Source organism: Electrophorus electricus, chromosome 9, assembly GCF_013358815.1.
Source record: "Electrophorus electricus isolate fEleEle1 chromosome 9, fEleEle1.pri, whole genome shotgun sequence".
NCBI lineage: Eukaryota > Metazoa > Chordata > Actinopteri > Gymnotiformes > Gymnotidae > Electrophorus > Electrophorus electricus.
The window spans coordinates 432,015-450,000 of NC_049543.1; the positions used below are offsets into that span (position 1 = coordinate 432,015).

The following is a 17,986-nucleotide window of genomic DNA, read 5'->3' on the forward strand; positions in this document are numbered from 1 at the left end:
CCATTATCTTTGCAAAACGCACGGTGCTATAAATAGCTTAGGTGGATCAAGAATTTATGAAATGTTTTGTGACACATAATTGCTCTAGACAACATTATTTCAATTATTTTAAAAGTAGCTAATATAGCTAGAAGAAAGCGACGGTATTGTAGGAAATATACACCCGGGGGGTGTAAATCCTTTCCGACTTTATTTATTGTTCTACGTATATTGTCTCAATTCTCTGACATACTAACTCAGTTTTGACATTTTTCTACTTTATTAAAACAAAATTCAAAGTACATTTTTTTTATTAGTACACCTTTTATTTAATGACATGCTATATTTACAGAAGCTGCCACCAGAGGGCGTATGGGTTCCACACTACTGACTAGATTTAGTTGAAAATATTGTCTTTGTACATACACTGATGCGCACATTTTAGCGCGACATTTTAACAGGAATAATTGTTTTTTTATGTATGTTTGCTGATAATTGTCTATTACTTCACTCGCAGATTTGTGAATTCAACGCCGTATTTTTCCACTTCGCTGACGCCTCGTTTGAATTTCTGTGGGTTCAGTAAACCGAGTTTCACAGGCCCGGTCCGCTTCCCTCGCGCGAGCGGCTGGTACCGGGCGTCGCCTCCTCCCTCCGCGTGCTGGGGCTCCGCCTTCCTCGCGCCGCGGTGACCTAAGCAGGAGGCTCGGAGCCCTGTAGTCCTGCCGCAGTTAACGGGCTCTGCGCGCGGAGAACCGGACACCCCGTCAGTCTCGTCGGTCCGCCGCTCACGGATCTTCGGCGTTTGAGGCATAAACACGCGAGGAATGTGGGGTTTACAGAATGCCCCGCAGCGGAACGAGATTCAAACCCGCCCAGTACCTCCCGGTGTGCACCGCTGCCGCGCTTCTCGTGGGCTCCACCACTTTGTTCTTCGTGTTCACGTGAGTTTGAGGAGATTTTGCTCGTCGTTCACTGCCTGGCGCGCGGGGATAGCGCGAGCTGAATGTGCGATTAGCGCAGGTTTGACGGACAGCGCGAGGCCTGGGCTTACGCCTTCGTCCCCGCGCACGACCCCGCGTGCTGAGTCCATCGGTATATCACTGACATGTTTAGGCCACTGGGAATGTAAAACTAGAAACTCGAACAACAGAATTAAATTGTTTAATAAGTGAAACGCTGTGTTGTGTATTTCGGTGGCTGTTTAGTAATAAAATAGATATTTTTTTAATTTTCGGCTGGTAGAGTGTGAAAGTGCTGTCGAAAGGAGGAGACAAATGCGATTCACTGGAATAGTGTGTAGTGTAGTGATGGAGTAGTGTAGTGTAATGATCGTGTAGTGGAGTCCACCAATGTGGAGAGTCTGTTTGCCGATGCTTCTACTTAAACTGTAGAAGAACAATTGGGTTGTGCCTAAACACTTTTTTTTCCAGTTTGTTTGTGTGTGTGTGTGTGTGTGTGTGTGTGTGTGTGTGTGTGTGTGTGTGTGTGTGTGCGCGCGTGTGTGCATATGTGTTTTCCTGCTCTGTATAGGTTAACGTTTCAGGCTTTATGTGTGTTTTGGTTTATTAGTATAATATTTTGGTGTAACCTTTTAAAACATATGTTGGAGGTTGATATGAAGTCCACACTTTAACATGATCAGTGCAGTGAAGCTTTAAGGCATTTATTGGTCATTGATCATAAGCTTCAACATAATACACTTTATCGTGTAAAGTGCTCTAACTAAGGATTTTTTGCTGGATTGTGGTTAGTTATTGTTTTGGTTTCTCCACCTGTAAATGTGTCCAGGTTAAAAGATTGTGTGTTTGGCCTTGATTATGGTTTTAATATCTTGTATTGATAAGACAGTTATACATCTTTGCTTTTTAATGCTTGTGTCAAATACAAACCTCCTAGCATGCAGCCATTGTCCAGTTCTCTTATGAATTCATAGGCTGCGGTTAGGGTGGTGTTAGGGTTAGGGTGGTGTTATGGTTGGGATGGTGTAAGGGTAAGTGTTAGGGTTAGAGTGGTGTTAGCATGGTGGTGTTAGGGTAAGGGTTAGGGTTAGGGTGGTGGTGTTAGGGTTAGGGTGGTGATGGTGTAAGGGTTAGGGTGTTGTTAGGGTGGTGGTGGTGTAAGGGTTAGGGTGGTGTTAGGGTTAGGGTGGTGGTGGTGTGAGGGTGGTGGTGGTGGTGTAAGAGTTGGGGTGTTAGGGTTAGGGTGGTGGTGGCCTTAGGGTAAGGGTTAGGATGGTGTTAGGGTTAGAGTGGTGTTAGGGTGGTGATGGTGTTAGGGTAAGGGTTAGGGTGGTGTTAAGGTAAGGGTTATGGTGGTGGTGGTGTTAGGGTTAGGGTGGTGTTAGGGTGGTGGTGGTGTTAGGGTGGTGGTGGTGGTGTAAGAGTTAGGGGGGGTGTTGGGGTGGTGGTGGTGCTGGGGTGGTGGTGGTGTAAGAGTTAGGGGGGGTGTTAGGGTTAGGGTGGTGGTGGGCCAGACGGTGTTACCGTAGAGTCTGTGATCAGTATAGACGGAACTGTACAGTCTGCCTGGCTCTCGATGGCCTAGAGTGTACTGCAGTGCTGAGTGATGAACACACCCAGTCCCCTCAGACCCCATTCACACCTGCTATCAACACCCACCTCAGGTGATGTGATCATAAGTGGACAACGTTAAACCGGACTGTGAACAGGGTCCAGCATGTCACGAACATGCATTGTGAACAGATCACACCACCTTCTGAAGTGGTTTGGGGTACACGTGAAATCTGTGGTGTGAACGCACCACAAAGCGTCCCAGACAACACCGATGGACCTAACCGGAAAATACAGAATAATTAGGACATGGTTTGAAAGCATATAATTGGATCAAAGCTTGCTAAGATATCTGGCTAACAATAGTTTAGTGGTTAGTCACATAATCAGATCACAAGTGATTACTTGTCTAAATTCAGTGTACGCAAAAATACGGAGTGCAAAATGTTTGTCTTCTCTGTCTGATTTTGAGTGGGTCAGTCGACATAGATAATGAGAACAGGTGGGGACACACCCCCGACATACCCCAGAAATGCCACTTATCAGCCTCCTCAGCTAGCCACAGGGGAAGTAGAATTCATCTGGATGTAAAACGATACACAAGTGTTTTATTTTGTTGTGTAAAAATAATCGGAAATGAAAGAAAATGTTTTCTGTAATTTCTTCTTCTCTTAACTCCAGGGTACATGCAGCCACTGGACTCCAGGCATCAACAAGGCAACCTTTTGTCTTATGTTGAGGTAGAATTGGACCAGGATTAAGTTTCTTATTTTAATTGCCTTAAATGCATCAGAAAAATCTGCAGGAATATTCTCACGCTTATCCACAAACTGCTCACAGAGTAGGAGAACACATACAGTTAAAACTAGACAATCTACTACTGTTCTTGCCTTTTTTCATGAATATGTTTTAGTCTAGGTGGCATAGATCCAATACTCAGTATTGTTATGGGGCAGATACCAGCAGAAAATCCTAAAGTGAACAATCCTAAACTCTGAACAGAGTTGCCTTCTGTGAAAAAAAGCATTGGTTATTGTATAATTTGTGATGTTGGCCAATGAATTGATTCCTGTCGGATCACGGCGTGTTTGTATCTATGTATCCAGTGAGAAGGTGGCATGGTGTCGTTTCTAGGTCCTGGAGTTGTTGATATAGCCAAGTTGTTCTGACTCTGCATCTTTGTCCTTATACAGGGCTTGGGAATGTAGTGACTTCATAAGGCTTTATAAACACACGCATTTTTAGTAAATGCACAATGTCTATTGAACGTTGGAGTCCATAACTTCATGAATGGGACGGGTCTCCTGGACTGTGCTACTGCCCTTCCAGTGGGTATGGAGCTCCTGGACTGCAGAGAAGCTGTTGCTCTTCCAAACAGAAGGTCTTAAAGAGGATAGTCTGACACAGACACTGAAGAGAGATTGCAGTCTGCCAACAATACCAGCAAACCCGTTTGGAAAAGTAATGATTGTAGGTTAGCAAACCTGTGTGGAATGGTTTGAAATATGCGTTGTTTCTAAGATGGTGGGCTGGTGTTCTCGTGAGCTTCAGTACCCCTGCGTAATAGATGCAATATTACTCATGTCAGACAGCAGAAAACGACAGGTGTCTGGAACAAGTTTTGTGGTTGGAGATTATGAGCTGATAGTGATTTAAGACTACAGATGCATCACACAGCTAAAAGACAAACAGGTCTCTCTCTCTTTAATCTTCCACTCACCCTGCTGGCCCGGTGATAAGGGAAGAAGATTTATTTAAGCTCACTCTCCATGACTAGGAACTGGTTGCCTGACACAATCTCTGGATGAGTTGATCAAAGGTAATTCAAAGGACAGTGAGATGGAAATACACAGAGAGAAACAAGCATTAGAACTTAAATAAATGAGAGAGAGATCGATCCAAATGTACTGAGTGTCGTATTGGTGTCTTTGTATGTTTGTACCAATAATTGAATTGCTATATTATTACCAAAGGCAGTTAAAATAAGAAACTTAATCTGGATCTAATTCACAACTAAATTAAACTTGCAGCTATGCATGCTGGTTTGACAGATGTCTAGTTCCAGGCCATTCTTCTCTCTCCCAAGCCTGGAGAACACTTTAAACAAAACACTATCCCCAATTTTAGAACATGGATTTGAAGCACAGTGCAAAATGCCCACTGAGGCAGCACATGCAGTAGTCTGTTTGCATGCTTTTTCCGTAATCTCATGATTTGACTAATCTCATTTGTGTAAACTCATCCGGGCACACAGATTTGGACGCAGTGAGCTTCAGACAGTCATTATACCAGCCTGCAGAGACTGTAATGTGTTCCTCTGACGCAAGCCAGTGGGTGTGGGAGACCCTCGCGGATCCAACAGGCTGACATGCCTCAGCTGACCAGCCATGAGTTACATCCATTCTAACACAACTCTTGTACTTAAAATGCTGAAGTCCAAAACTCTAATGCAGTTTTGAACTCTTTCAACATGCAAACCTTTAGTGTTCAGTGATGCTCCTTATAAACATGTATCTGCAGCGTTTAGTCTGAGAAGTGACTTGTTCTGCCTGATATAGGAACATTTCCTGTCCCATTTCCTTTCCTGCCATTACGATGAGATTAATTACAACCACAGACTATGTGTTCTGAGAGAGAGAGAAAGGCTGGAGTGTCCACTGTGTTTCACCGATGCTCAGCCTTCTGGCTTCTGTGGTTGTGTATCTGTTAATGACCTGGTCTAGGAGCTGGCCATGACTTTTAGCTTTTTATACATGTTAACAACAGACTCTTTTACAAATCTGCAGGTGTCTAGTAGATGTAAATCATTTGATGTCTGAGTGAAGAAAGATGACATCAAGCATGTAGGTAACATGAGGCGTCCAGCTGTGATTATTGCTTGTACAGTGGAGGTACTTAGCTGATAAAGGGTTGGGTTTTATTTGGTGATGCTCATAATTTTGTGTGTGTGTGTGTGTGTGTGTGTGTGTGTGTGTGTGCGTGCACTGAGCTCTGATAAATTGTTCTGAAGATTGTGATTCATTTTGTCCCTGTTGCCTTAAGACTGAAGCAAAAATCTAATTTTGGATTCCAGAGTTTGAATGAGTTGGAAAGATCTTCACCGGGAACATGAGATTAATAAGATCAGATCTGTCTCCTCTCATCAACAATCTTCACTCCCTAAAGCTCTCCTTTTTCCCTCTCTCCCTCTCTCTCCCTCTCCCTCTCTCTCTCTCCCTCTCTCCCTCTCTCTCTCTCTCTCTCTCTCTTTCAGACAATGTCATATTAGTCATAGCAACGCACAGCCTCAAATCCACTTTATCACTGATGTGTATAGTTGGACCTTTTATTCCTAAAGCCTTTAGAATCAACCCACACAGTTCCCAGATCAGCTACACACACAGTTATTCATTGTTTGTGCGCGAGTGTGTGTGCGTGCGCGTGCGTGTATGTGCGCGTGTGTGAGCGAGCTGTAGTGGTGAAGGGCCCCCACACTACACCAACTCCGCATCACTCACCTATACCAGAACAGTTCATTTTATTCTAGATTTGGCAAAGGATTGGATAAGTTCTTATAAGGTTTATTTGTTTCTTCTTTTTAAAGATCAGAATAATCAGACCAAATGTCTGTGATCACATGACGTTTGTTGGCTCAAACCATCCTCAGAACACATGAGATGTCAGGACATTCATGTGAATGTCAGGACATGTGCATACAACACTAGTAGCCTAATCATTTGTCACAGGACTTGTTTACAGCCTTTGTTATGTCTGTATTGTAAAAGCCACTCTTGTGATAATGATTAATGCATGATCTATGGTGCAGGCTCACTGTTGCATCAATGTGAATGTATAATTCAGGAGGGCTCTGGGGGCCCGTGAGCTGGTGCTGAGATGTTGGACCAAGATGGCATCTGCTGCTGGAGGTCGTCTGGGTTAGTTTCTGCTTTCTCTCGGAAATTGCTATAAATCACCAGGCCTTTTCCAAACCATGGTGGTAAACCTGAACTTAATTACACACTCTCTCTCTCGCTCCCCCCTCTGATCTAAATCTATTAACTTATGTGCTGCAGTGCTCAGGGTGACTGATTCAAAACAAAGAGACAAAAAGCATGTACTTTCCCATAATGCACCACGGCTGAAGCTCAGGGCCTGTTTTGTGACACTTTCTTCTCCATGGTGCAGCCCTTCTCCATAATGTAGGTGGAGCAGGTTAAATCGTGTGTGTGTGTGTGTGTGTGTGTGTGTGTGTGTGTGTGTGTACATCTGTGTGTGTGTGTGTGTGTGTGCGCGCGCGTCTGCGTGTTTGCGTGTGCATATGTGTGCGCATGTATGCATGTTTGAGCATGTGAAGGGGTTTGTCTGTTTCGTAACGCAGGGTCTGCGTGTCCGCTTGCACCAGGCCATGTATAAAGTGATTTGGAGGTAAGAACTGCATCAAAGTCTCTTAGCTGTCACTCAGAGTGTTAGATGCTTGGAGGAGGGGCCTGTTGTAGGCAGGCGCCTGCTAATCTTTGCTGTTCAGCAGAAGGGCAGTGGGTGGGACTCCTTCTCCCTCACTATATTCTGGTTAGGAGGAGTAATCTTCCCTCTTCTGCCCAGACGTGTGTGTTGTTGGAGAGACGAATTCTTCTTAATGAATGAATGAATGTGTGTGTGTGATTCCTTGTGAATGGCTTTAAGTGTAAACATGTTTTGATATGTGCTTATCCGTATTCATTGGCTACCACTGTCGGTGGTTTTTCAGTCATCTTAAAGTTAAAACCCCAAACCAGGATTTTGTTTAATAAAGTTGAGTGAGTTCTAGTCTTTCCACAGCACAGCAGTAGAACACCACCAATGTAAATCCAGGCCATTTGCCTGCAAAATAATGAAAGACAAATGCACATTACCATGTGCCTCATTTTCAGACTGCGGACAAACTCTGTGATGTGTTGGGGGCCCTTTTGCTGTCTTAACAGTTTTAGGGGGGCTGTAAATGTGGTCTGCTGTACCGCCAGTGAGATTTGGTGTTGTGCTGTATGCTGGGAGCTAACGATGTTTGCACAAGGGCATTTGAAATTCTAATTACGCTCAAATTGATTTGGGCTTCATTCAGCAAAGGCAGAAAATGAGAACAATCATTTTGTTGCTGCCTGCTCTCCGGATTTCATGTGTCAGGTTCTTCTAGCAGAAGAACAGCAAAGCCGATTTTTCTGTGCTCTGACTGTTTCTGGACATGATGAGAAGGTCCTAGCAGTCACCTATGAATCAGATCAAAGAAGAATACTGTAACTATGGCAACATGCTAATGGCTATATCCTCCTTCTCTGTTCTTCACATCTAAGTGTTTTATTTACATAGACAGGTTGTTGTTGGTCAGCACAGCGTCACACAACCTCATGACATGACCTCTGTATTTGTTTTTTTCTGCTCCTTTGAAAAATGGGGTGGGTTGGTTGGATATCGGGCGTGCCTCGTCTGTGTGAGGTGCACTGGGGCGGGGCAGCACTAGACTGGGCCAAATCTATAGCGTGTGTCTGTTTTATAATCTTCAGTAACAGCCTCGTCTTTTAGGCCTAGTTTGTGATTTATCTGGGATTATGCGCCGTGCACCATTTATTTTCTGTCCCTTTCAGCATCAGAACCCCCCCCAACCACACACACGTGTGATCTGGCAGCACACATCCCTGCTGAGGATTTATTGAAACTTGCATGATGGCACCATATGTCTAAAGGTGGAGGAGGCTATTTTTACTGGAGGAACATTTTTCTGTCCTACACAAGGCTCTGATTGGCTGACGAAAGAGGGGCCTGGCCTGAGCTACACCAGGCCCTTTTTGGCTGACGGACGAGAGGCCAGGGCTGGCCTGAGCAATCCCTGGCCCTGATTGGCTGACGGACGAGAGGCCAGGGCTGGCCTGAGCAATCCCTGGCCCTGATTGGCTGACGGACGAGAGGCCAGGGCTGGCCTGAGCAATCCCTGGCCCTGATTGGCTGACGGACGAGAGGCCAGGGCTGGCCTGAGCAATCCCTGGCCCTGATTGGCTGACGGACGAGAGGCCAGGGCTGGCCTGAGCTATCCGTGGCCCTGATTGGCTGACGGACGAGAGGCCAGGGCTGGCCTGAGCTATCCGTGGCCCTGATTGGCTGACGGACGAGAGGCCAGGGCTGGCCTGAGCTATCCGTGGCCCTGATTGGCTGACGGACGAGAGGCCAGGGCTGGCCTGAACTATCCCTGGCCCTGATTGGTTGACGGACGAGAGGCCAGGGCTGGCCTGAGCTACCCCTCGCTCTGCTTGGCTGATTGTTGAGAGGCCTGGGCTGGGCTCCGCCTTCCCTATGCTTGTTCCGGTGCACCCGTCAGGTGTGTGTGAAGGGGTTAATGGGTCAGGTGTGTGGCTGAGGGACGATAGACAGGTGAGAAGACCTGCCTCACCCAGTCTGATGTGAAGGTGTTTTGTATGTGCCAGGAGTCCTGGAGATGTTGTTAGTGACTTTACCTCTGCCTACTTTGACAGAACAGGTTGAATTCTGGGTGTGAGCTGCACCTCAGATGTACTTCAGAAGTATGTTCAGAGTCGACACAGTGTAGTCATATAGTGGTTTGTTTTCAGTTCTTAAACTCCATGTTGTTCTGGGGGCCAGTACTGTTTATTCAGTCTCTGCTGGCAGAGAGCTCCCTCACTGCCCGTGAGCGTATTAATAGAAGTTATTTTTGTCTAAAAAAAAAAAGACGTCATACATGGTATATTTAGAGTTCTGAGTGTGTGGGGTCTTTGTGTGTGTTTGTGTGTGTTACAGTGAGATAACAGTAATGCTCTTATTTCATATCTGGTCTCTCGAGGCAGTCTAATATTTACACAGCACACACACACACACACACACACACACACACACACACACACACACACTCTACTGTAGACCCTATCGCCCTCTTGCTTGTAATGAGATGTGGGGTTGTTGGTGCTCTTTGTTGTCTTAAGGAAACCCAGCAGTCAGAAAAGGTGTTACAGAGCCAAGTCTGATGTGTTGGATGTCTGATGGATTATTTTGTGTTCACTCTCATCTCAGACACACATATTCACCCATCTGTCCTGCATATCAGCATTTGTGCCCACATACATATTTGCACGAGTGTCCAACAACAGAAAGGTTGTATTTGAGTGGTGACTCAGTGTTAAACCCTCTAAGTGGAGGCGCTGGTAGCTCAAGTTCTGCGTTTTGCTCTGGAGGACGTTGGAGAGCTCAGTGGCTGAATGGGATCAGGGCAAGAATTGAGGAGAACGCCAGACCGTTAGTGTTTGCTGTTTTTGCATCTTCTGTGGTCGCTGCTATTCTTCTTCATTGTTGTTTTGATGTCAACGCTACGTGCAGATCTGTGCATTCTCATTTAAGTCGCATGGCCCGCGTGGACCACATACAAAAGTGACTCGGATCTGATTTGAAAAGATTGGATTTGCGTGTCCACACAGCGCTGAAACAAATTTGAGTCACTTGAGGTTATTGATGTGAAAGTAAGCGTTCTTCATTACTAACGGCTCACCGTTCCCTCACACTACTGGCCTGTCTGAAGAGAGGACAGTTCCTGTCTCAGCCATCGCACATGCCCCAGACAGTTTAACATGACCGAGTGTGTTTGGATGGTTTTGATGGGAACAGTATGCAGTCATATAGTGGTGGATGTTTGGCTGCGTTTGGGTGCTGGGAGTGTTTTTCTGTCACACTTGGTGTCCTGAGCAAACGTCATTAACCCCGACTCACATCTGTTAGTGTGCGGAAAGAGGGAAGAGACTGTTTTTGATTTGAGATTGAAGCCATAGTGTGTGTGCATGCTTGTGCGTATGCGCGCGTGTGTGTGTGCACGCATGTGCATGTGTGGGTATGTGTTCATGTGTTTTCTTGCTTACATGCTTGTGTGTGTGTGTGTGTGTGTGTGTGTGTGTGTGTGTGTGTGTGCATGCGTGTGTGTGTGTGTGTGTGTGTGTGTGTTTTCTGCACTGTTGAGTGATTCTCTGTGCAGAGAAAGAAGGCGATCTTACACATGACAGGAGCTTTGTAGCCAACTGCAGTGCAACTCTTGTTGGCTGACACGTTTCTTATCCAACTGTGTGTGTGTGTGTGTGTGTGTGTGTGTGTGTGTGTGTGTGTGGTGAATTAGCCAGTCATGAATGCGGTTCTGGATATGAATGGGGGTAAAGCTCCAGTTAATTAAATTCAGATATTGCAGTGACTGAACTTTTCTGTCTGTTACTGCTGGTGGATTTTGGTCAGTATCCAGATATCATAACAGAAACAGGACCTCAGTGTGTCTTTTATAAATAACGCTTTTGATCCACCCACCATGAATATGTATCAACCCACCATGAATATGTATCAGATATTCTGAACTGTGTCCTGTGCTTTAAAATGTTCGTTATTAACACTTAAGCAAGGTTTCCCTCAGGGACTGGTACTGCATCTCCAGGCGTTTAATACAAAGTCTCTGTTAGTATCTCTGTACACTGATTGGTAGAAATGTAACAAAATACAAATTTTAGTTCAAAACAAAAGGCTGAATAGTGAGAGAGTAACAAAAGTGAAACAAGTGATTCAGAGATGCTCGTGTTCACCTCATCAGGGCTGGCTCTGCCCCACCCTACACGTCATCGTCAGGTTAAAATTTCCTAAACCAGGTGAGATTTTACATCACACCGGACACAAGGACGTAAATAGGATACTACAAAATGTTAATTTTGTTTTAGCCAACCAAAGTGATCAGCGTGTAGCAGCCAGCAGTCTGTGTTCAGTTTCTCCACAAGCTCAGGGGAGAATCGCAGTGCAGGCAGAAATGCCATCAATAGGGGAAAAGTTATGTGATTCTGTAATTCACTCCATCATAAGGAGAGCACGTCTGTGTTCTAAAATGTTGCGGTGTGGCCCGAGCTTCAACCCTAGTCTCAACGCACGAGATCCAGAGACCCCTCCTCCAGATCTGAGAAACATACTGGACATTTGAACCACTCCTGTTCTGGTCCTGGTGTTGGAGCCATGTTGGGGTTATTCACCCCTGACCTCCACCCATTTTCCATCACCCTGCGTTTTCTTTTGCTAGGGTGCGGGGGTGCGGGGACCAGGGTGGGGCTCTGTTTCTAGCATAACCAGAGCAAGGTAGCCAGCCATTAATATAGAAATACAGCAGCAGGGGCAGCTGGCCAGGGGAGTCTGCCACACGTCACTCACAGGCAGCTCCGCCTCGTCTCTTTGCGTGGGGCTGCATGTGCCTCCCAGTTATTCTCATCTCCTGCACGTTTAACTCTTATCTGATTTGTTTTCTTTTTCTTTCTCTCTCTGTTTCTCTATTTTTTAGTGAGTAGGTATTCAGTTGTCTTCATATGCTAATACAGTATAGATTCTTGACAAAATCTCTCTTTCATATCTTGGCTTAGTGCCATCTGACCACTTCACTTCACTCCACTTCACTTCACTTCACTTCACTTCACTTTGTGTGTAAATTCTCTGAACTTCGTCTTTTGTGTCCTTTGCCAAGAGAAACTGGAGTTTATTAGACTCCTTGATGTACAGTGATGTAGAGAGATGGGAGTGATGTAGAGAGATGGGAGTGATGTAGAGAGATGGGAGTGATGTAGAGAGATGGGAGTGTGAGTCATTCTCCCATATGCATGCACACACACACGTGCATATGTAAGTAATCATCATGTTTATGTTGCTGTCCTTACATTGACATTAAACAGTTTGATCAGACTGTAGATGATGTTGACCATAATTTCTTATTTTCTATAATTATATTTCTTAGTTATAGGTGTTAATAGAACAGCAGTATGAGGAACAGAAATCTTCTTCTGTGAGTCTTCTGTGAGTAGTTCTTTTTAGGAGCTTGTAGTGTGTGTGTGTATAAGGTTGTGGTTCGGACTGTATATTCTGAGTGTGTTCTTCAGGACAGTACCTTCAGGACATTACCTTCAGGATAGTAGTAAGTGAAACTCTGCTTGCAGGCTGTTGTGACGTGAACTGCTTTGTTCAGACAGCTGTAGTCTTTCAGCGTGTTCGCTCTGAGGTGGGGGTAGTTGTTTCTGCTTGGCTGCATATATCATAGCAGCTGCCATCATTTAGGCGTTAGATGTCTCAGCTCCAACCTCACTGTCTGAGCAGCGAAACAGATGGGAGTGTGAATATCAGCTGTTACATTGGAGACACACCTGTCATGGGGGGTGTGTGTGTTTCTGTGCGTGCACGTGTGTGTGTGTGTGTGTGTGTGTGTGTGTGTGTGTGCGTGCACGTGTGTGCGTGCACGTGTGTGCGTGCACGTGTGTGCGTGCGTGCACGTGTGTGTGTGTGTGTGTGCGTGCACGTGTGTGTGTGTGTGTGTGCGTGCACGTGTGTGTGTGTGTGTGTGCGTGCACGTGTGTGTGTGTGCGTGCACGTGTGTGTGTGTGCGTGCACGTGTGTGTGTGTGTGTGTGTGCGTGCACGTGTGTGTGTGCGTGCGCGTGTGTGCGTGCACGTGTGTGTGTGTGTGTGTGTGTGGCTGAGAGAGCTCAGGAAGTGGGGGGTACATCATGAGTCACATCTCCTCCCCGGACTCCCACAGGTGTGCGCTGTGTACATATGACTGTAGTAGTCTTGGTCTGATAATATAATATGTAACTATAAGTGCAACTGCAGCTAAGCCTGGCAAACCAATGATCTCTGCTCCGCCAAGCTCTGCCCATCCAGCTGTGCTCTACCCAGCTCTGCCCATCCAGCTGTGCTCTACCCAGCTCTGCCCACCCAGCTGTGCTCTACCCAGCTCTGCCCACCCAGCTGTGCTCTACCCAGCTCTGCCCACCCAGCTGTGCTCTACCCAGCTCTGCCCTTCCAGCTGTGCTCTACCCAGCTCTGCCCATCCAGCTCCGCCCCACTCCGCTCTATCAATCAGTGTTTAGCACCCACCGTATGAAGCTGCTCTCCTCAGGTTTAGTGAAAGTTTAACGTGCTGTGAGCTTTTGGGGGAGCTTGTTGTGGCTGTGTGTAATCTGACACCAGATCTCAGTGAAGGTCATGGAGGTCACAGAGATGGTGAGTAGAACGCTACCTTCTCTTCCAGTCTCGTCTTCTCACGTTTCTGTCTCTTTCACGCAGTTTTCTTCCTGCTTTTAACTAGAGCGAAGTGAGACTGCTCACACACACACACACACACACACACACACACACACACACACACACACACACACACACACACCATGTGCATTGCCATTCATAAAGCAGACTGCATGGAAGACACTTGAAGGTGGTTGTGTGGGGGGGTTTATGCCCTGTTGAAATCCCAGTAAGACTGCATAAATGTAATTTATATTTTCATATTTATGACATGTCATGGCAGGTCTATACAGCAGGTCTACATAATAGTCACCAAACTCTGTCAAAGTGGAGCATGCTGCTTTAAGAGACCCTAGCAGGAGCAGTTGGGGAGTTTCATGGAGGCAGCATCCTGGCTCACACCGTGCCTCCCCCCGGTCTGAGCTTCCCCAGGGTCCTGCCTCCACTGCCTCCACATGTCTTACATGGCTCTCTGTTGTAGGTGGTCCTGTAGAAACCACTAAAATAGTACATGCTCATTCAGGCTCCTAGACATGTCTGGATTATGGTTAACCCATAACCCCTAACCATAAACATGACTGCACCTTGTTCATTGCTGCTCAGGGATTGGCGTCTGTGTGTCTGTCTCTCTATATGTGTGTCTGTCACTCTACATGCATGCCTGTTTAGATGTTTCTAAAAACTCTGTCTTTCTGTAGCTATATCTCATTTATCTGACACTTTTATCCAAAGCAACTTGGTTATGACTGAGTACAACTTGAGTAATTGAGGGTTAAGGGTCTTGCTCAGGGGCCCATCAGTGGCAACTTGGTAGTGGTGTGACTTGAACTGGCAACCTTCCGATTATTAGTCAAGTACCTTAACCACTGAGACACCACTGCCCACTCTCTAAACACTCTGCCTTTCTGTAGAGATCTCTAAACACTGAACTGGGTTCCACAGAAATCCATGATTCCATGCAGCCAGACCCTCTGTCAGCGGCTGATCACACAACTCAGGACTGTGATATGGTTACTGATCTGTGGTGGGCAACGTTATACACCTGATGACTGCAGGTAGCTGGTGGTGTTGGTGCTTTGTTTTGTTTTGTCTGTGTTTCATTTTCTTTGTGTTTTGTTATGCATATTGAGAAATGTTTATTTAAATGAGTGGGGGTTTTTTTACACAGTGCAGCTAAACAGCACTGTTGCGTTTAGTTAATACCCAGCTCTCCCTGCTGGGTCAGCTTCTGATTGGCTACTAAACAAGTGGCTACGGTTATAGGGAAATGGAACACGTAAGGACCGCCCCTCCTCAGACCAGCACAGCGCGTTGGCAGACACTTTCCAAACTGCTGTCTCTCCTCAAGTCTGCTCTGTGCCCACACACATGCCTCTGACCAGACCTCGCCATGGCAGTCTGGCCTCTGCCGTACAAAACGGTTTTCAGATCTTCCTAAACAGGAACCTACACATCACCATTCTCCATAGTGGCCTTCTGTGGCTTGTGCTAGTTTCTTTGCCTGCTGTAAAATGAGATGTATTTTAATATCTCAGCCTTAATATCCGCAGAAAGAGTCATAATCTAACTTGCTGTCCGAACTGTTCCAGAGCTGACTCCTTCCGCCTTCACGCCCTCACCGCTGGTCTTGTTTGGGGAGAAAACGCACTTATGAGTCTATTCTAAGCTTCTTAATCATGTCTCTCCCCTCGCACGCCGGGTTTTCGGATCTGAATGGCTGTTTTCCTGCTGCTAACATGGCTCATATTTTCCAGTGTGGGCTGGAGTATCTAACAGGCTGGAACTCTGTCCAGCTTCACCTTCCACACTGAGAGAAAGAGTTTGTGTTAGCTGTGGCGTGTTAGCTCCACATGTCTTTCTAGTGATGGTTGTCATGGGGTGAACAGAGACTGAACCGAGACTGCTGTGCTATCTCCTGGGCTACAGGGCAGGGTTTGCAGCCCTTGTGATGTTAAAGTGTTTTAAATCATTAACTGGTCAGACTGTAGAACACAGAGGTTAAATACATCCCATCACCTGTAAGCTGTAAATCTAAAGACCTTTACAAGGCCTATGTGCTGATTTATGAAACTCTCTCTCTCTGTCTGTCTGTCTCTCTTAGCCCTTCACATAGGTGGTTCACTTAATCTTCACCTTAAGTGGGGATGCAGGAGAATAATTCTGGTGCAGCTGCTGACACGGACGTGCAGAGACAGACGCGCAGGGACAGACGCGCAGGGACAGACGCGCAGGGACAGACGCGCAGGGACAGACGCGCAGGGACAGACGCGCAGGGACAGACGCGCAGGGACGGACGCGCAGTGCTTCCTACCAGATGAGAAATGCTCCAAGCCTCGGGGAGGTGTAGGGCTTGTGTGCTCTTCAGTCTCGTCTCCTGACTACTCTTCTCCCTGTCCTCTCAGGATAGATGGCGCTCCACCTGTGCAGCACGTCAGACAGAGATTCACTCATTCACTAAACCTGTACAGGTGTTTATTAGCTGAGGTTAGAGGAGGAGCCTTTCTGTTATGAAGGGTATAAACCATCAGATGATATATGTGTGTGTGTGTGTGTGTGTGTGTGTGTATATATATATATATATATATATATATATATATATATATATATATGTATATGTATATATAAAATGTGGGTGTGTGTGTTTACGGGGATGAGATGTTTGTGGTTTTCGTGAGCTGTGTAATGTGCTGCAGCGTTAATGAGGCCTGTATCTGTACCGAGCTGTTACTGAGCTGAGACTGAATACGGGTCTGAGTAGAGATTTCAGCTGCGTGTCCCCCATGAGGCCCAAAGCTCTCACACTGCTGGTGTGTTCCAGAGCGCTGTAGGAGTTCGTTGAGGGCTGTCCCACCCCAGGTACTCGGCTAGGGCTCTCCTAACCGCTCACTTCAAGCATCTTCCTGTTCTGTCCTTCTCTGAGGCTTCACACATCTCCATGAAACAATGAAGCAGTGTCTCTCGGCCCGTCAGGAATAGAGTAACGGCCGAGCCGAGCTCTCCAAACCGCCCACCACAGGCGTGGCTCGCACGCGGGACGTAATTCATGATGAGCTTAGAGGTTTAATTACAGCCCCAACCATGGTGAGAGGCCTGATCGTCTGTGGGGGGTTTAGGTTTTTCTGCTGGTGCACATGTTAGGTGTTCCCAGACAACACAGGTGACCCCAGATGACCCCAGATGATGCACACCAGAAACCAGTACTGAGTTGTTTGGGTGCACAGCTGTTTGTGCAGTAACTGAGTAGTAGCACTGTTAGGCTTGTAATGTTTATAAGTTTGATATGAGTTTCAGTTCTGAGGTCAATATTTTGATTTGATTTCATGCTAAGAATTAGTCTGCAGTGAATTCTAATAAAGGTCTCCAGATTTTCTAACCATGATCTTTAGAACAGAGTCCAGAGTCCCACACAGAGCAGGTCCTGCTCCGTCCTCTCTGAATAGGTCCACGTGGACGTGCGTTCCTCAACACCCACGCTGGCTTGAGACCAGAAGAGCACAGCGTCCACCGTCAACATACTAGGACAGAGACACTGCTGCTCCTGTTGGCTACGTAGTGGAGAAAAGTAAAATATGGATACAGAGCAGTGAAGTAAATTATACACCAGCTATTGTAACGTATATGAAATAAATATCTATTCAAGGTAGTCCAGTGGTGAAAGTACATAGGTGCCTTGCTCTCATATGTGCATATACGAATTCATGAGATATGGATGTGAGATATGAGATATAAGATATGGATGTGAGATGTGAGATATGGAGATGAGATATGAGATATGGATGTGAGATATGAGATATGGATGTGAGATATGAGATATGGATGTGAGATATAAGATATGGAGATGAGATGTGCGATATGAGATATGAGATGAGGATACAGTACTAAGTGGCCAAGGTTCTAGTGTAAGTGTCATCTGTGGACAGTACCAAGGCACTACAGCAGTGAGTAGCAGCAATGCCCCTGAAACCATAGTGAGGAATGTGGGCGTATTTTACATTTCTTGGATATACTTTCATATTTTTATTTTATTAATAGTGCTTTGAAATATTTCCACCTTTAGAATAGTGGAACAGTGAATGTGAGAGTTTCTCCAAACAAATGGTACTGGCATCGTGTCAGAGGTCAGTGGAGGGCATCGAGAAGGTCAGGACACAGTATTCAACTGGACTGGGAGGCTGGTTCTCTCGGGAACTGCGGGCAACTTTGCCCTCACGGTGATCTAACACACAAGCGTGGTTCTTCTCCGCGTGTCGGTCTCACTTAGACCCTGCTGGACAAACCGCAGGCATTCCCCAACCCATATGAAAGGGCCTGTTCTCTACTGCTTGGCTGAAGTAAGTGTAAGAGTGTGTGTGTGTTGTGTGTGTGTGTGTGTGTGTGTTGTGTGTGTGCCATGCGCATGCTATCACTCACTGGCTGAATTTAGCTTTTTCTGGCACCTTTTTCTAGTGTGTAGGCAAA

At 46.1% G+C, this 17,986-nt stretch overlaps 1 protein-coding gene across 2 annotated transcripts in view; it reads left to right on the top strand.

Moving 5' to 3' along the window:
* The first annotated feature begins 278 nt into the window (after positions 1-278).
* The window catches only part of zdhhc8b (zinc finger DHHC-type palmitoyltransferase 8b), a 43,320-nt gene continuing 25,612 nt past the window's right edge, over positions 279-17,986 (top strand). The window contains exon 1 of one of the 2 annotated variants that reach the window (XM_027026615.2): positions 279-923. In XM_027026615.2, coding sequence (XP_026882416.2) covers positions 823-923 — 101 coding nt within the window. In that variant the 5' untranslated portion in view covers positions 279-822. Of the gene's footprint in view, positions 924-15,948; positions 16,013-17,986 lie in introns of those variants that run through there. The other variant, XM_027026616.2, reaches the window with a different exon arrangement.